The sequence below is a fragment of the Ceratina calcarata genome, unplaced genomic scaffold (assembly GCF_001652005.2).
Source record: "Ceratina calcarata isolate Rehan_Ccalc_2016 unplaced genomic scaffold, ASM165200v1 scaffold493.2, whole genome shotgun sequence".
Lineage (NCBI taxonomy): Eukaryota > Metazoa > Arthropoda > Insecta > Hymenoptera > Apidae > Ceratina > Ceratina calcarata.
In genome coordinates this window covers 73,160-92,501 of record NW_017173655.1, presented here as the reverse complement: position 1 = coordinate 92,501, position 19,342 = coordinate 73,160, and the positions used below count along the sequence as shown (strand labels likewise).

The 19,342-nt window shown below is 41.9% G+C and overlaps 4 protein-coding genes across 8 annotated transcripts in view; 2 read left to right on the top strand and 2 right to left on the bottom strand.

The window, feature by feature from the left end:
• The window catches only part of LOC108628050 (carboxyl-terminal PDZ ligand of neuronal nitric oxide synthase protein), a 26,185-nt gene extending 19,891 nt beyond the window's left edge, over positions 1-6,294 (bottom strand). Inside the window, exons 1-3 of one of the 4 annotated variants that reach the window (XM_026816198.1) lie at positions 6,040-6,294; positions 5,290-5,860; positions 440-587 (exon numbers count right to left, since the gene is read on the bottom strand). In XM_026816198.1, the coding sequence (XP_026671999.1) occupies positions 440-547 (108 nt within the window). In that variant the 5' untranslated portion in view covers positions 548-587; positions 5,290-5,860; positions 6,040-6,294. Of the gene's footprint in view, positions 1-439; positions 588-1,134; positions 1,229-5,289 lie in introns of those variants that run through there. The other 3 variants (XM_026816197.1, XM_026816199.1, XM_026816200.1) reach the window with 3 other exon arrangements.
• Positions 6,295-6,553: 259 nt separating this feature from the next.
• Mvd (mevalonate diphosphate decarboxylase) lies at positions 6,554-8,719 on the top strand. The gene is made up of 9 exons (XM_018029715.2): positions 6,554-6,664; positions 7,051-7,121; positions 7,190-7,257; positions 7,315-7,361; positions 7,429-7,580; positions 7,653-7,820; positions 7,891-8,184; positions 8,257-8,418; positions 8,498-8,719. Exons 1-9 carry the CDS (start codon positions 6,613-6,615, stop codon positions 8,645-8,647), a joined length of 1,164 nt encoding a protein of 387 aa, XP_017885204.2. The 5' UTR covers positions 6,554-6,612; the 3' UTR covers positions 8,648-8,719.
• Positions 8,720-8,921: 202 nt separating this feature from the next.
• On the top strand, positions 8,922-9,971 carry LOC108628052 (acyl-coenzyme A thioesterase 13). Its single transcript, XM_018029716.2, has 3 exons — positions 8,922-9,158; positions 9,312-9,496; positions 9,573-9,971. The coding sequence occupies exons 1-3, from the start codon at positions 9,081-9,083 to the stop codon at positions 9,730-9,732; spliced, it is 423 nt and encodes a 140-aa protein (XP_017885205.1). The 5' UTR covers positions 8,922-9,080; the 3' UTR covers positions 9,733-9,971.
• A 186-nt stretch (positions 9,972-10,157) lies between these two features.
• Positions 10,158-19,342, bottom strand: part of Pxn (Peroxidasin) — a 20,162-nt gene continuing 10,977 nt past the window's right edge. For both annotated transcript variants that reach the window (XM_018029710.2, XM_018029709.2), the window contains exons 3-6: positions 15,392-15,909; positions 13,558-14,326; positions 13,102-13,453; positions 10,158-12,941 (exon numbers count right to left, since the gene is read on the bottom strand). In XM_018029710.2, the coding sequence (XP_017885199.1) occupies positions 10,887-12,941; positions 13,102-13,453; positions 13,558-14,326; positions 15,392-15,909 (3,694 nt within the window). In that variant the 3' untranslated portion in view covers positions 10,158-10,886. The remainder of the gene's footprint in view (positions 12,942-13,101; positions 13,454-13,557; positions 14,327-15,391; positions 15,910-19,342) is intronic.

The following is a 19,342-nucleotide window of genomic DNA, read 5'->3' as shown; positions in this document are numbered from 1 at the left end:
TAAAAACAGCTGTCTTTTCTTATGACTTATTAATTTGAAAAACAAGTCATTTTTACCTCACCAGAAGTAGGTATACGTCAATCGCTAGTAATTCTAGTATTAATACGCTTAAGAATTAAAAGAAAAGAACGACTGTTTTTACATGTGCCGGCCTCATATTTATGTATACCGTTTATTGCTATTTTTATTAGACGCGCGCTTAAAAACTTTTTTGCCAGGGGGTAAAATCGGACGCCGTTTAGTGGAATTGATCTAACTTTATAAGATCTGATGTGAGTACGGTATAACAGCAAGCATGATTTCTTGTAGACTAATTACATTTTTCTATACTAAATCTTCCTGAGATCGAGAGACTTTCGAATTTTTTCCAGTCGATTAGCAAATGATTCAGTGGGAAATGAGCTTGGACAGGAAAGGGAAACGTTCGAACGGTAATTACCTTGGCGTGGAAGACGATTCCACGGTGGAACGCCTCCTCGCTGTGCAACGGTATCCTCGTGTCGTACTCGTCATTATGCACGAGATTGTATTGCTTCTTAGAGGGCATGCTTGGCCCAGCTTCATCCGATTATGCTCGTCCAGTCTCGCTGAAACAAGACCATTCAACATTATCGTTACTGTTTCGCCGCTCGTAAAACTGTCAGAGAAAATAAACCTGCCACGATCCCATCCTCATTCATTTCATTTTCCTCTGTTTAACAGATAAAATTAAGATAGTCAAGAATTGTTGCCGAACTCGCTCCCCCGCGTCGTTTTATGTTCTAACTACTGCCGGAGGGATTGTAAAAAAAATATATACCGTTTAACAAATTAAACAAACATCCGGCTAACGATTAATTTTGTCATGGAGAACGAAAACAGACGAGAACCCGACTCGAATACCGGTCGGTCGAGTTAGCACGTAATTTCGTTGTTTCTTTTATCTCGATGAAATTGCACAGCGATTTATCGCCGAGGCTCGCGGATCTCCAAAGGAAGCCGCAGCTGTTTCATCGTGATCTACCGAGGCAGAAGGGAAGGAACGCGTTTCCAGTCACCGTGTCGCACAGATCTCTACCCCGAGACCCCGCGTCAAGGTAGACGCAATCGCCGCGTCGTCATCCGACGGAAAATCGATAAGAGAGAGAGAGATACCTCCGTGTGTCGGCTCATCGCTGTAATCTCGGAGACGTTCGATTAGACCAAACGAAATTGTCGGATGAACCAGTCAAAAAGTGACCCAGTAAACATATGGGTCGCTCTCGTTTCCTTTGTACCGACAAATTGAATTTAAAGGACGCGTTCAATTTTACGGTCGGCTCGGCGTGAATTTATCTCGTGGCAACGTCTTCTTTATCGTGAGAAACGTTGAATAGGTTCGTTTTGGACGAAAAGGGGGAGCAGGTGGGTGGTCCCATTTGTACAAAAGCCATGCAGCCGCGGTCGAACCACTCGCCTATTCCTTCTTCCAACTCGTCGAGCCACTAGCTTCTCTTTCTCTCTCTGAAAATAGGTACGGGTCCCTATTTAAGGCCTGGTAAGTTCAAGAGAGAGGCGGTACAAGAGGAGAGCGGGTACCCACGTGCTGCAACCGGTACCGCGTTCAAGGTCAACCGTGAACCACGGCTCTGACGCACGCCAGGGGCTGGCGACGTTTCCCGATCTGCACCGGCCGAACAAAAAGGCCCCCCGTCCGAGATAGCATCGAGGCCGAGAATAAGCGCCGATTTCCTGTGCGACGCGTTCGATCCTCCCTTCGTCTCGGATCGGCCGACTCATTCATGGCGACGATTGCCAGCTGGCTGCTTCTTTATCAAACTCCCACGCAAAAGTTGAACGCGTTCGCTGTTATAATTTTCCTTTCTTAAAGGCCTGAAACGTCTCGCCGCTCGTGAGCGACACGACTCGGCATACAATGTAGAACACGAATTAAATCATGATCGAACGCCCCTAACTCATATGTACGTTTAATCCGGACGTGAATGAGAAATTAAATAACATCCCGTTCAACGTTTAACAATAGGCTGATTCTACGTCAGAAAATGCACGTGATTAATCTTTGGTATCCTGGCCTTTTGAAAAAGAAAAATTACGGGGTCTTAAGGACACGAGGAGATGTTCTTTTGTCAGAGTCGTTCAGTTGCCCGGGCCGGAACCTAGCCGGAACATCTGCCGCAACCATTTTTTGCCGCTACAATCTTGATTAAGGTCTGCTTTTATTCCACCGCTACAAAAACGCGAGAATCAATCTCGAAGCAACATGGGAAACGCACGCCTCGGGGCGTCCTTTAATATAATGAATAATAAACCAAAGAATAACAATTATGCAATAGAGTAATCTATGAAAAGTATATGTATGGATCTTTTATATACTTTGAAGCAAGAAACAAATATAAATATAATATTAACTTAAATTTTCCATCAGATTTTAAAATTATTTTCCGTATTATTGCTATATTAATTATTTATAACTTTATTATTTTTCTATTGTGTTCCTTTAGAAAGTAATAAATTTATGTAAAAATTCTTCTACTAATATTATTTTTATTTGAACTGATATTTAAATATGCAGTTGTTTATTAAAATTTAAACATCTGGATGAACATATGCTTAAACAAATAAAAATATCAATAGTGAAATATAAAAAATTATAACGCCTTTATTACTGCCTAATTTAAATGTGGCCTCTAGTGGTAGAAAGATTTTCCACTGCTGCAGAAAAGGGAAACTAACAGAAGCGAGAGCTGGCTCAGTTTCATTGTTACTAGCTGTATATTATCATAATTATTATTGTTGACTGCTGTTCTTTGCCAAATTCTAAATATTCAACGCAATAAAACTAGTACCGTCAAAATGACTTATTTAAGTTTAGTGCGATTAAAAAAAACACTTGAGAACCTACTATTTAAAATTAGTTACATTACAACAGATTGTTTGAATTACTTTTGAATGACAGTGTACCTTCCGTCCATTTCACTGAAATTACGCCGTATCCGTCAAGACAAAAAGAATAGAATATAAACTTATGGAAATTGCAGTCGCGGGGTTGCGAGTAGAAACCGTACGATCCTATTGCGTGAGACTCGAGACATGAAACGTCGAGGGGAGAAACGAGTCTGCAGGGTGAAACAAAAAGAGAGCAGCAGCAGCAGCAGCAGCAGCAGCAGCGTCAGTCGGCTCGCGATGATTTTATCACGGCAGTAATTCCATTAAGCATTAGCCTCTGTCTACTCGAAAACGGAATTACACTCGATTCCATTCCCTTCAGGCCAATTACGTTTCGCCGGGGCACGTGCAACGCCCGTTAGCGTTCGAATTGAAGCCAGGTGAAACAGAACGAAGGTACGATAATGGAAAAATGTACTTACACCGTACACACCGAGTACAATAACTGCATTGATCTGTTGGCGACAATCTAACGTTAATCACGTACTATAAAGAGAATATAGCATTGGTCGTATTGATTAAGTTTCGTGATTCACGTATGGAATGATTCATTTTACGTAGAGAGTAAATGGACACTTCTGGTGATGGATTGGTAGATACTGAGTGGAGACTAAAAATGTTAAACTGGTTCGTTGAATAATCAAAGAGATAGAAGAGAATTGATATTAAAATATCTTGTACTTTCTAAATAATGTATGTAATACCTGCTCTAGATTCTGGTATTCCATGAAAGGTATTAAAGATTTTGTCGTTCGGTTTAAGCTATAAAAGAATGCCGCCAAAATAGGAAACAGTTTTATTACGTCCGTTTTTAACGGGTCGCAGGATATTACGAGGCGAGGAGAACCGTAACAATTCTCGACGCTATCTTCGAATAGAAAGTCATATTTCTTAGAAAATTAAGTGACTAACTTCGTTTCCCATGGGAAACCGAACAAACTTCGACGCGTAGATAATCTCGGAGTTTAGAGTTCAAATAAAAACTTCACCGTTCCTAATAAAAAAGTTTCCAGGTCCAGGAAACAAAAGAAAATGCGATTTACATTCAATGCCTATTATACCGCTACTTCGACAATTAATGTGTTCGTAAATAATTTGTGAAAGAAACTTCGTACAATTTATTTGAAGCAAAATATTTTACGAACATGTATAACTTCTTTATTTATACAATCGTCAGTTTAGATCTGCGCGCAGGCACAATTTTACTTCCAGATAGGATATTTTATACGCGCGACTGTTTATTTCTCTTGCCAGTATATCAATTTTGCAAGAAGAGGATAAGTTGGATAGGAGTTAAAAATCGTGAAAGAGTCGATTATTTAAAGGGACAGGCGTCCGCTGCGGAGTTCAAGTACCGCCGGAGGATGCGTCTTTTGTGCGCACCTGAATCAAGGTGGCGTTCACACGTGCGTGACCGAACAAAGAGGGACCTCTTCTTGTAACAGCTACCACCGTCCACCTATGGCGGCAATTGTATGGAACGGTAAAACGCACGTAGCATACTCATTTCGCGATCCGACCCTCTGATCTGTTTGTAATGCGACGTCCACCGTGAATAGAATTAAGGAAAGGCGGTTTAACGCGATCTTCCCGTATACGTAATCCGTCGCTCTGTTCACCAACGCACGAACGGCGTTTCAGAGCGTTCGTACGAGAGGTCATGTGAAACGATAGACGTTTTCTATGCTAAATTTTATTAGCTAATTAAATCGTATAAATAGCGAAGAATAAACGTCGATGTTTAATTATATAATGTAGGGCAGCGAATGAATTATTCACAAAATTAACAAATACAGAATTATAAATATATATATAGTTGAATCGGTGAATGTTCGCTGTTTATAAATAATGTTGAACTTAAAAGAGGCTGTGGGGAATCGGAGTCAGAGTGAAGGACCTCGTTTAGCCACCCCACGTGCTAGCATCGAACGCGTTTTACGGCCTGTGAGCATTTATCCCGCTACTTTAGCACGAGTCGTTAATTTCGATGCGAAAAACCGTGATTTACAACGTAGCACCTTGATAATGCACTTTTTATCTACCGAGAGGAAAATGTAAACTAAAAACGCTGGCTTAGAACACACACACACGTATGTATTTCAAAGATAAAACGAAATTAAAGGCGCCAGGCATCGTTTAAAGAAGCTGTGCAGATGGATAATCGCTAAAAGTATTGAGAATTATTCCTGGTAAAAATAATAATTCCTAATCGAATCTGAAATTAAATGAAAATATCGGATCGTGGCAGTTTACATGGAAATCGTACGAAAAGTGGTACCAATTTAATCGGATGTAAGCAGAGAACGAATGAAGACTTGGAAATGTTTAAAATACTTTTATCGAAACGGTTTTTGGTTGTCTTACCTGTTAGCCGATTGGACGATCGGGGTCGGGAAGTCCTCATTAACCGGTTCGATTCGCGATCACGGCAAGAACGACCGGGAGAGGTTCCTTGCCCGAAAATCGGCTCCGTTTGTGAATGCAGCTTAACGGCGGAAGGCAGGCCAGTCAGCCAGGAGAAATATGCACACATTCAGGTCCCGTCGTTCGTGAAGGACCAACACCGACACCCCATGGCGCGCGCGAGATCGTACAAAACGCACTACCACACGGAGACGGATCGACGACCTCTCTCTCTCTCCTTTTAGTAACAGATGACGGAATACTGACTTGGTCAATGTAACCCACGAGACGTCCCACGGGAACACCTTTACGCGAGATCTCACTCGATGCAACGCGACCACCACTTGATCACGATGCGTATATACGTGCCACCGGCTCCATTGGCCTCTCCTCTTTTCTTCTTCTTCTTCTTCTTCTTATTCTTGGCTCGTTTTCGTTTTTCTTTCCCTTCGCCTCGGCTCGTTCTTTTCACGGCGAGCGCCGAGAGAGTCTCTTTGGTACGCGAACCGAGGTGACCGCGTGCTAACTCTAACTATTCGGAGAAAGGGAACGACAAAGCAGAATTACACACGCTCTCGCGACGCGAAAATGCGAACACGCGCGAGATGCCGAAGTAGGGATGCGGACACGATCATTCGAATCGCATCCCACTGTGCCCTCGTATTTCGCTAACGTCGAATTACACGCGATACACGACACTCGAGTACGTACCTATTACTTCACACGAATTCCACGATCCTCGACGGTTTTCGCGCGACGTCTCACATTCCTCCTTCTGACCGTTCCGTTGTTCTCGCGTTTCGAACAAGCACCATGCACGCCGTGCACAATCGCGGTACGTACAGCCCTCCGGGGACCGTGCAAATCACCCCCACCGTTGACGCAACCGGCGTCGCACTGAAAACCGGCTGGCTCGAATGTTGCTCCCAAGCACGAAGCGGGAATGCGACTCGACTTCATCATCATCTGTAGGAAAAACGGTGAACCACCTCACCAGGGACGTCGATACGAGTGGAGTAACAATGATCGATAGAAATTTAAAAATAAAATTAATATTGACAGAAATATAGTGAAACAATGGAAATAGTAGGATGCATATAGAATCGAAGAATGTATGATAATTCAATTTTTAATCGAAATTACGCGGAATTGATTTAATCGTACGAACGGCAATCTATGTTAGAGGTAGTCCCAGTTTTCTTGATATAAATGCCGTGTACTGGACGAAAGCGCGTTATTCGACGGCTAGTAGTCGAAGAGACGGTGAACGCAGCGTTGGTGAAAATGAGTACCGTTACATGCGTCGCACCCATCAATATTGCCGTTATAAAATATTGTACGTATTATTATATCATTAGTATTAATTATAACAAAAAGAACGTAATTATTACAATGATTAATTACAAATGCAATCACGGAATCAGTTCTGTTCATTCACTCTTATCAATACGTCAAGAGATTAAATAAATTATAAATTAAATCTGTAATCTATTTATGTATGCATGTCCGATTCTTTTTAATTATTGATCTTTCAATATAATATTTCCAGCGCTAGAAATGCATTATAATAAATTCTATTTCCTTTCAAAAACCTTGTCTCTATTTCTGTACAAACTACTTTGCATTGAAAACAAAATAATTTAAAAGTATAACGCGTGACCTCTTTCCAGAAATTTGAATTTAAATAGTTTTATTTAAATGCTGCTATTTCTTTTTTCACAGGGGGTAAACGAGATGAGACTTTAATCTTGCCTGTGAACGATTCTATTAGTATTACTATAGATACAGATCATGTAAGGATACAATCGTAGTTAATTTTAAATAAAATACAGTTGAATTCCTACTTTTATTTGTTTCTTAGCTCTGTGCGAAGACCACAGTAATGGCCAGTCCGAATTTCAAAAAAGATCGCATTTGGCTTAATGGACGGTAAGTATTAGAATAAACAAATAAAAAATATTTTAAAATAATGTGATCATTTTCCAGGGAAGAGGACATCAGGAATTCTAGATTGCAGAATTGTTTAAGAGAAAGTATGTCGCAGCGCATTGCGTAATGCAGAAAAGCCTCGATACATTTTAAAAACTACGAATGTTTCAGTTAGAAAAAGGGCAGGAGATTCCAGTCGCATAGGTGAATGGAAAATCCACATTTGTTCCGAAAACAATTTTCCTACCGCAGCTGGCCTAGCTTCCAGTGCGGCCGGTTACGCTTGTTTAGTAGCAGCCCTTGCCAAGCTATTTAACGTACAGGTATTATAAAAGAAACACTGGACTACGAATTTTCGAACAGAATTAAACTTATTACTCTCTGAACTAATTCAGGGTGATATTACCTCGATGGCTCGCATGGGTTCTGGGTCAGCGTGCCGAAGTATTATGGGAGGTTTTGTAAAATGGTTTATGGGTTCCGAAGCGAATGGAACGGATAGTATAGCGAAACAAATAGCACCTGCTACTCACTGGCCCGAAATGCGAGCTTTAATACTAGTCGTAAGAATTGTTTTTAATTTATCACTGTCCTCTCTATAAGGTACGATCGTAACTTGATACTTGGCAATAGGTAAACGATGTAAAGAAAAAGGTATCGAGCGCGATTGGCATGAAGAGGACGATGAACACATCTGATCTACATTTGTACAGGGTGAAACATATCATCCCTGATATGGTGAAGAAAATGCAACAAGCGATCATTGACAAGGATTTCGAAACGTTTGCCAAAATCACGATGAAGGACTCTAATCAAATGCATGCGATATGCTTAGACACGTATCCACCGATTATGTACATGAACGATGTGTCACATGCCATCATCGAACTCATCCATGCCTATAACGAAGCCGTTAACGAAGTGAAAGTAATTAGAGATTACGCTTTGCAGTTCAATCTCTGTGTATCAGTAATTTGATAAATGTTTTATTCATTCTAGGTCGCATATACTTTTGATGCAGGACCTAATGCTACCTTATATCTCCTGGAAGAAACTGTGGCAGATGTTTTAGGATTATTACATCATTTCTTTCCACCCTTAGAAACTGATCTTACAAAGTACCACATGGGATTGGCTGTCGAAGGAATTAAATATACTAATGTAAATATGTATTTTTATGTTTGTATAAGAATCATCTATCATTTACTGTGTATGCTCACAAATTTTACGATTGTTCTAGGAATTATTTGATAATATTAACGTGTCGAAACATCCTAATGGGTGTTTGAAATACATTATTCATACCAAGATTGGAGATGGACCTAAATATTTGGAAGATCCCAAGGATCATCTACTTAACGATCAAGGGCTGCCTATTAATCAAGCTTAAATAAATTAAATTATGTCTTTATTATTTGTAAAGAGAATGGTTGTTGTACGATGGAAAATAAATTATTTTTTATGTTATGAATTTGCATTCGTATTGCTTGTCATTCGTATGTATATTGATTCGTTGTAACAAAACTACCTTCCCTTACAGGCAAATATAAAATTGTAAAATGTTATAGAAACCTCCACTCTCCATTTTTAGTATCGCTACTTTCGAAATTAAGAATTTTCATGAATCTATGCAAACACGTGCTGCATTTATAACGATGCATAGGTTACGTGAACCGTGATTAGTGAAATTTCAGTAGCGCTCAACTATTATACACTGTCATAGATCCTGTTCATAGAAAAAATTAAACTCGCAGTTTATAATACTTTGTTACATAAATTACATAATTCCCAGTGAAGAATCATAAGATATATCAGACCGAATCATGTGTAAAACGAAGCTCATCACACAGGTTTTGGATGCTGTCATCAACAGACCAAATTTCGGGCAATGTATGAAAAAAGTAAAGTATCTCACGTTTCGCTTCATTTTCTTTATATATAAATATTACTGTAGTTCATAAAAAACGAGTAATATACGTTACGAATTACCACATAACCAATCGAATGATTGCAATTACTTTCATTGAAATAAGTCTGACATTTTTTTCGAACAGATAAAAATTGTGTCAGCTGGAAATGGGAATTGTAAAGCGGAATTCGTTGTTTCCGATGAACATTTAAATGTAGGTGGTATTATGCACGGGGGCTTTACGAGTACTGTTATCGATTGCATTTCTACGTACGCTGTGATGACTACAGGGAACAACGTACCGGGAGTTTCAGTAGATTTAAATGTCACGTGAGTATAACCTTCTTGTCTACATCATAGATAGTAGCTAATTACAGTTTGAATATTACTAATAATTAACTTACAGATTCATGAAACCTGGCCTTCCTGGCGACTTGGTGACAGTCGACGCTAGAACCATACGTACTGGGAAAACCTTGGCTTTCCTCGCAGTAGATGTCACAAAAAACAATGGGGAAGACATAATTGCTCATGGGAGGCATACCAAATTCGTTGGAACAAAGTAGTGCATACATTGTTATATATTGCGAATGCTTAGTATGTGTGGAACACTTTAGATAGTACAATAATGCAATATATTATAAAACCGGAATATGCTATAGTACTATTGTTTTTTTAAATGTATATAACATATGTATACAGAGTTTGAATTTGAGTAAATACAATTTTTTGTGAACACTTGTATATTAATTATTCCTTACGTATTGCTCTATTTTCGATTACTTTTAAATCTAGTTTCGTTTGATATACATCTCCAAAGATTTGTGTATCGTAAATACACAGACTGCAGACTTCATGCGCGTTTATAAGAAAATTGTAGCTGATTAAAATATACAGAACGCATTCAATAGCAAAAAACGTACAGTTTATCGAGACCGAAATCCATATTATTATTTCTAAAGAATATAAGAAATTCTTATCGTGATTTTCATATTGGCATTGAAAATATTTTAATTTGCACACAAATCTGCAGTCTACCAATATAATGTTCCCGTCGATTATATAAAATGAACACATGGCACAGAATCATTAAAATTACGATTGTTAATTGAACATAGCAGTGATTCGCATGCATTTACGGTTTCTTCTTTGCTTAAAAACATGTGATAAACGCAAAACTTTATTAACGAAGTTATCTAATAACGCTAACACCTAACAAATACGATATGAGAGAATAACGAGCGAAGTGATATGTGGATCCTTGGGTTGCTCACAAAGAAGAGAGTTACAGCGTAGAGGAAACGATTAGAAAAAGGAAACTACGATCGTTGATCGTTCAGACATATTGAATACGAGACGCCTTCTGTAATCTACTGTGTAACCTAACAAAGCAATTTTTATATATAGTTTTTCCTAGCCGAAGATAAAAAGTCGCAACAGGAGAATAAGCTCTATCATTGCTTCTATAAATATCATTTAAGCTCTTTTTAGTACCATTATTATCAGACGTGAGACTAGAAATAATAGAAAACGCTTAAACGACGCGTCGCGCGTCGCGTCCAGCAGAAGACTGACGGGTCCGACGACGACAGTGACGACACTCCGACCAACTAACTAACGCGACAGCTTCTATGATCTGTGTATGTACAACGATAATCGTGCAGAGTCAATGTTTTCCGAATGAATAAAAATGAACACGCGTTGGAAGAATGGCACCTCTTTACTTCGACCTCTTCAGATCTTCTAAAAGCGACTTCAGTTGTTCCACTCTGCCGGACAAAGATTCGGCGAGATCTCTGACTCTCCTAGATTCTTGCTCCGTCTCTTCGATCGTTCGCTCTAAATACGCGATTCTCTCGCTCTGATTCTGCGTACTCAGATCTTTTAAGGGGGGATTATTGAGTGCCGGGGAGTACTTAGCGGCGCTACGTCTGAATCTAGAAATCGTGTTGCTCTGATCCTCGCATCCGTCGCAGCAATCGGACCAAACTCTTAAATCTATATACGGGAGCTCCTCGCAGCTGACAAATTTGTTATCGCCCTCCGGCAGGAGAAACACGTTCGGTTGAATTCTGTTAATGTTATCGCCATTGTCGCACAGAATCCTGGCTAAACTCGTTTGCTTTATTTGCGTCAGTTGTTCTGGTTTGAACACAGTCGGACTCTCGTACCAAAATCTGTCGCCGTTTCTGGTACGCTTGAACTGTTCCAGCAACAGGCATTTGAACAGCGGGCCGACTTTCGCGTTAGGCAATTGATCCTCTAGCACTCCGCCGACCCAAACGTCCACGTTCCCAGGATGACCATAAAGTTCCCTCAACTTTTGTCTGACTTTCGCGCTACGAATTTCACCAGCTAGATCCTCGAACGTCTCGACGTGGGACATGTTACAAAATCGGCGCCATTCCAAGTAACCCGGCAGAGCGTGATCTCTGCCACGCTGAATGTTCATCGCGGCCAAGTCCAAGGCGACCGCGTGAGCCGTGCGGAACAACTGTTCCGTTAATTCCGTGTTCAAATTCTGCTCTGGGAGTTTCAGTTTTGCCGCGGTCGCAAACATTCCTCGTATCAGAGGATCCACGCCGCCCTCTTCCACCAATCTCCAAGGTGCGAAAAAGGCGTCTCTCAGTTTGAGAGGACCTTGAGGTATCGATTCGAAGGACTCGTTTAGACGATCTAACCGCGGTTGGATCAACGTGTGTCCGAATCGGAGAGCGGCAGTGGCGAACACATTGGAAATACTGGCGTCTACGTTGGGGTCGTAGCCTCGATACGAGCCGAGAAGTTCTTCAGCGGTACCGTCGAACACGTGAGGTATCCAGTGTTGATAAGTGATGTGCTGCATCTCGGCACCGACGATCTTCCTCGACTCTTGGTACAACTTCTCCCCGTTCCAATGCGGATTCATTTCGCGCAGGCTGCGAGCTATGCGATTATGTTCTCGCAGCCATATCGTATGCATCGCTAGAAGACCGACCTGTTCGTTCGCCCTGATGTCTCCAGCTACGAAGCAATTAATGGAACTCTCCAGAGGATTCCTTCTGCAATCTACGAACTGGCCGGAAGCGTACGGGAGGAGAGGTTTATGACCAGGGATCGTTGGTCCCTCTCGTAGGAGGCCGTGATCGGTGGAGAAATCGCGCAGGTCTCTGGCCAAAGCGTCGTCGTACCCGTACACTTGAGATGCATCCAGGTAGCTGGTCAACTGGTTCAATTGCTCCCGGGGGGTGACGTTACCCCAAAGAACGCTGGTCGCACCGGAACCGCAAACCGCGCTGGTCCTGATGAAATCGATGCATCTTCTGTTCGTGACTCTAGGGTCACCAGGCGGTACGTCCATCGGGAAACAGGGCGCAGCGTTCTCACAGACCTTTTTACAATCTATTCCGTCCCAGGACTCGCTGGAGACCGCCGGGAGAGCGTGGTCCAGGTCGTGGTCGAGGAACTGACCCCATTGCATCACCATGTGCGTGATCCTCGAGTCGGAAGTTATGTTATGAGTAGCTATCAAAGTCGTGGAGATCAAACGTGCGGACGGTTTCGGGAATCCGTAGTAACGGCGTCCTCTCTCCCAGCCGACCGGGGACGAGAACCCGTTCTCGTAGATCGGGTGCAGATTCCTGCGGAAACCGGTGTAAGAGGAACCCCAGGTTGGATGACGCAGGTTGTTGCAGCTGCCGTCAACGCTACGGTATTTGTTGTGGTAGCACATGTTAGTGCAATTCCGTCGGTGCCTGTGCCCAGTGCACCCCGACAATCTCTCAATCTCTCTCACCTAGAATATATAAAATACGTCGTATGTTTCATATATTTTTTTTAATACATTTACGTTATGCTATGTGGGACTTAATTTTTTTTTTTCAGTAGTATATTATGAAGAATTAATGCTATGTTTGATATGAAAATGGATAATTGAGATGATAAAATATAGAAACCTGTTCGGCGCTCAGAATTTCTTCATATCGGAACTCGTCGGTGGCGTTCGCCTTCATACCGGCGTTCACCATCCGTCGTACATTGACGAGCGTCCTTTCGAAGATCTCAGCTGGTCTGGCGGCCGCGCGGCCCACCGCGTCCGGGAAACGTGCGAGCCTAAATGGATTCGCTCGCGCGGACCTGTCACCACTGAAGAGACTCATCAGGGTGTTATTTATGGCTCGATCGATCTCCTCCTTGGCATCTTTAAATGCTCTTATCACGAGAACGTCTGTGGCGCCCGGCTGGCGAACGCGAATCAACGCCTGGGCCGTTGCGCGACCATATTGGTTCACCGCAGAACATTCGTATCTAAAATTAATAACAGGATGCATCAATCAAAGAAATGCTTTCGATCTCACGTTATGTTCTTTGCAAATGGATTAATGTTTTAAAAATCTAATACAAAGATTTACCTTCCAGTGTCTGCGGTTGTGACGTTGTAAAGGTACAAGCTTCCTCCTCTGGAGATTCGAACTCTGTTCCCTTCCACGGCAGTCCCGTCCTTCTTCCACTGTATCACAGGTTTCGGATGACCTTCCACCCTGCAGGGGACTTCGATAATGGTCCCAGGCTCTGCTTCCATGTCCTGTGGTTCGTACGTCAAACGCGGAGGACTATAAAACTCGTCGACCACGTTCAAATCCGCGCTCGTTTCTGCGAATCCATTAGCGTTCCTCGCTTGGCAAACGTATCTCGCGGTGTCTGATTCTCTGGCTGAAAAGATCCTCAGCAGAGTCCCGTCGTTCTCCAGAGAGATTCGACTATTCGCGTTCAACGGTTGACCATTTCTCGCCCATTGGACGCTCGGTGGTGGACGTCCGTCTACTTTGCAAGCGAGGGAGACGTTCGAGCCGACTCTGACCGTCTGCGATTCGGGCAACTGGATAAATTGCAACGGTGGGAACGCTGTGATCAGAGCTCGCGCTTTTCTCGATTTCGTCGAGCCCATTTCACTGTGAGCCAAGCATTCGTATTCGCCGACGTCTTCTTCAGTCGCGTCCGATATTATCAACGTCCCGTCGTTTTGCATCACGTAACGGGCGCCGTCGATGGGAACCTCGTTGGAATCTCGCATCCATTTGACTTCCGGTAACGGATCGCCGATCACCTCGCAAGTGAACGTGATGGTACCGCCCAAATGCACCTCGACATCCTGCGGCCCGTTCATTATCTGCGGCTTCGCTAAAAAATTACAATGCCATTCTTCGATCTCATTCAATCATACATATTTTATCTCGTTGCATTTTAAATATTAGAACTTTATATAATTTCTTTATTTGTAGCTCTATAAATATCTGATCATTTTGTTGTCTGAGATCATTCTTACATATTTTATTTTGTTGCTTTTTAAATATTAGAACTTTATATAATTTCTTTATTTGTAGTAATTTCTTTATCTATAAATATCTGATCACTTTGTTGTCTGAGATAATACAGATGAAGTTGTAGTTCTTGAAAATAACGCAATCAGTTATGCAAAGGAGAAAGAAATAGCTATCTGTTTAACATATTGGTTCACGCTCAGTATATTTATAATAGCACCTAATACCCGTCCGTCGATTTGTTCTAGTCACGGTGAAACTGGCAGATATCTGGCAGAGGAGCTGAGTTTATTTGTTCAGATCCGCGCTTACAGGTTTCCAACCGTACATCAGCTACCCGAACATATTTTGACGTAATCAAGTTACACGTTTACTGCTAAATGAAGCTACCAGACGTTCTGTTATTCAATTATTCGTTAGGCAACGTTCCTTCCTGGTCCGACCAGGTAATCGAGGATAATTGAGAGAGCAGAGCTGCCGTTAGAACGGCGGCTACTTTGTCTTCATCACCGTGAGCGAATCAACTTTACCGATAAAAAGTTTCTAACTGTAAAAACCAACCCGCGGTATTTTCTAATACCGTAAAACAAAGTTCCCTTGTCGCCATTAAGACCGATGGCTCCCCGGAGAGTCGTAAACCTTCGGTATACAATGCCTTACGCTTCATTCCGCTACTTCGTGACTTCTTCTTAACATATTTCTATAAAGATATGAACTAACAGCGACAGAGAAATGTTACAGTAACCTTCTGCGAACCGGCAAGAAGAATCCTATGCCGGTTAGATGATTTCATCTTTCATGTCTGAATTTATTATGAAAATCATTGAAACGTGCGACTCTGCAAGGATTTATCGAATGCTTTTAAGTCCGATTTCTTATCATTTCTAAAAGAAATATTAATTCAGCGAAGGGGAAGTTACTCAACTGCAATGAAACTCGTCCGGCGACATGGTCGTCAACGACCTTCCTTTCATCTCGTCCGGTGCTTGGCAAATCGCAGCCATTTCGGACGGTCTGCTCTGAAGCCTCTGCACCAGCCAGACCAAATTGCAGTCGCAGACGAGGGCATTGCTGTCCAACCGTAGACGCGTCATCGGGCCGACGTTTTGGAACGCGTCCGCTGGTAGATGATGCAGCTGGTTGCTGTGCAGGAACAGCCTCTCCAGCGACGGTAGATCGTTGAACGTACCTTTTTTGATCTCCTTCAGGTGGTTGTAGTGCAGGTATAATTGCTTTAAATGCGGCAGCCCGGAAAAGGCGCCGGGTGCGATTCGTTTTAACCGGTTCTTGTACAAATAGAGGATTCTCAAGTTAGGCGTGCTCTCGAAAACTCTTGGTAGAAGATATCTGATCTGGTTGTCGTTCAACAGAAGTGTTTGCAAATCGTTCAGGCCATGGAACGATCCCGGTCGGATGTCTGCTATGTTGTTGAACCGTAAATCTCTGACAAAATAGAAATTGACATAATGATAGATAAAATAATCGATAGAATGTTTCATCCGATTGATAGTGTTTGTTGAATGAATTGGGACGTCGAGTAGGATCGAGTTCGGGACAGAAACGGCTAGTTTATATCGGTTGAAGGATCGGCGTGGCAACAAAGCGCGGACGTCTTAATTAATGATTTTACTCGAGTCGCTGCGCATTATCTGACTAAATTGCCGGGCGAGTTCTCGATTCGACGCGCCCCGCCGTTTTAACCCCTTTATCGCTTCAGCTGATATTCCAGTGGCACCGGTTCCACGTTCAAGCACCGATGAAAACGAAACGATCCCGTAGAGCGCGAGCCTGGCGACCGTGCGAATTTTTCGCGACACGCCGCGAAATAATGAACTCGCCGAGAAGCTTTCGCGATCAACCGAGCTTGCGTTCCGCTTCTTATTTTTCCGGCTCGTGCACCTTTTCATTCCTGTTTCCTTTCATTCTCTCTCTCTCTCTCGCGGTTTCTCGCCGAGAAAAACGGTCACGTGGAAACAGTGCGAGAATGAAAAATTGCTGGGGTCGATCAGAGGCACTCGAGGCGGTTTTTTAAACGAAAACACCGCCCGAGTTTTGTATTAAATTTGTTATCCGATAGATCGTCGAGCAGAAGTAGGACAGGTTCTCTATTCACGGTAAATCTCGAAGTTTTGCCAGCAGCGAAATTCAATGTTTAGAAAGTGAATACGATTGAATTAGTCGGCGGTGAATTTTTCCTAACCGCATCTCGAAAATAGATGAGAACTGTGAAAGGAATAATGGTAATCCTACGATGCGATAGACTCCCTTTCACTCGTTCGACCATCATCAATTTCGATGCACCAGCGATATTGACACGTGATATTTACATCGAGTAATTTCCCTCGCGCCCGCAGGTATTTGCAACGATACGTTCAACGAGCAGACGAGCTCTGACATAATCGGCGTTACTCCGTGAACAATAACATTTTTATTGCCTTTGGAAAAGCGTGTAGAAAGCCGTGCTCGAACAGCCGCAGGCAAATAAATTCATCTTTTTAACCCGCGACGTTCTTACCGACAACGTTTACGACACCGTAACTAGCTTATAGAAATACTTCGCTGACAGATTCTACTACCACGTTATTACCTGTAATAATATTTTCTCAACTGTATATTTATCTTAGCATAAAATTTATGGAAAAAATAAAAGAAAAGGAAGACTGTTTTTTCATAAAAAAAAGGAAGAGGAAGACTGTCTTTTTTTTAATTGAAAAGTTTCTTCGTGTCTCGCTTGAGAAGCGATCGAAGAAACCAGGAAAACCGCAACAGTTTGTCACACATAAAGTGAATCATGTAATGAATTAACAAAATTATGATGTCACCCAGATTACTCAGTAAATTGAAAACGAAACGTTGTTCAACGCAGCTGAGAATATACAGGATTTTTAACACTAGATTTACCAAGAAGGAACGAAATGACTTGTTTTGCATTTCGTATAATCATTATTTTTCTCGTTTGTTGGGTAATTATTATTTTCATATGTCGTTTGATTTTTATACTTATGCATTTTCTTTCTACGAACGCATAAATTCTAGGTCTGACACAGCTATCGCAAAGATACTAATTGATAACATTTGAATGTATTTAATCCTCGAGTACACAAACGTGACAGAAAATAGTAAAAGCACGAATTACGTCGGTTTTGGTATTTTTAATTACATACCGGGTACGTCGATAAGAGGAATCGATTAGGATGATGGACGTAAAGAGATCGTATCAAGCTGTACGAACGCGCACGCATGTACGAACAATAAAAAATAGCCAATGAAAATGGTAATGAGGGGGAAATAAATTTACTTTCACCGGTTCTGTGCCGGTTTGCTGTTCCGCGGACCGATTGACATGAATATTAATGGCTAGGCGTTATTTGCCCCGGTCAGCCGCTCGTTACGATATTTTCTTCGCGGCTATTCGATCACAGAAATTGTTAATATTACACAATTAATTATTTGCATGTTTCAGGAAAAGTCATACAAAATTTTAGAAAACGAAGTGTACTGGAAATGAATAATGATTATAAGAAGTGCCAGGCAAGTCATTTTGATCACCTTTGGTAGATTTAGTGTTAAAATTCCGTAATTAGTTTTTAGATGACATTCTTTTGCTCGATCCGCAGGACAATTTTCACTGTGTATTCTCTTGGCGTAATCGTTTAGGGCAACGTTTGGAGACCTAGACCGGTGATTTAGCGAAGGTGTATTTATTCAATGAAGCCGGGGCGAAACCCGGGTTTAAGGATACTCGATATTCGGGCCAATATGCATAATAGGCGCACCTCTGGTGATCCAGAAACCGTTCGTTTCATCGGGCCGATCCATCGAAATTGTGTGCAACACCCGGTGCCTGCGCTCGAACTTTCACGTTTATTCCCCGTATAAATTACACGGAACCTCTTCTGGGAGATCCACCGTATTAAATTCTGGCCGAGATTGATATCGTCAAACCACCTTTAAAACATTCCCAACGCGTAAAACGCTTATCGTTTGTATCAAGTTTTAGTTGAGCATACTTTTTAATTAGTGTTACTGAGAAAGTTCTTGAATTAAAAACTTCGAGGCAATCTCCAACTTTGCTTTTAATTACTTATTACGTCGGCCGAAATAAAATGAGACAAAATTTTTCACCCACAGTTTTTGTCGCAATGCACGCATTTAATAATACATCTAAACTTGATTATCTTTCTTAATTCTGATTAATAAATTGATAGAAAAGAATCTTAGTATTTTTATTTCGCGATCCTTGACCCGATGAACAATCCTGGGGGTGGCTAGTATAGGTCAGTGGTCATTCGCTTTAAAATCATCCGAATAACTATGGACGGTTAATGAAAATGGTTAAATTCTGATTAATAAATTAATAGAAACGAATCTCAGAATTTTTATTTCGCGATCCTTGACCAGATGACCAATCCTAGGGGTCGGTACTTAAAGTCAGTGGTCAAGTGGTCATTCCCTTTGGAATGACCCAAAAAATCCTGCCCGATTATCGATAAATGCGGGAGGAAACGAATATGCAAATTAGGAGCCGTGCCTTCTAAGAATCGGCCAATCATTTTGCGCAAACGTCATTTCGCCCAATCCGTTGATCTCCGAGAGGGTATAAGTACAGAGCCTCGGCGCTCTTCGGGTCACTCGATCGGTGCGAATGCCGGTCGAGACACCCCTTTTCCCATCCTATCCCAGTATGCGTGTGCGGTATGAGTATGAGTATGAGTGTGTGGGTACCGGTACTAGTGTGCAGTATGCCTTCCTAAATTCCACCCTATAACGGAGCGAATTTAGATTCATCCCTCTTTCTCTCGTTTCAGTCAATCCATTTTGCTCGCGTTTTAGTATACCCGCGCCGCGAATAGTAGTTTACCAGTCAGACTTTGCT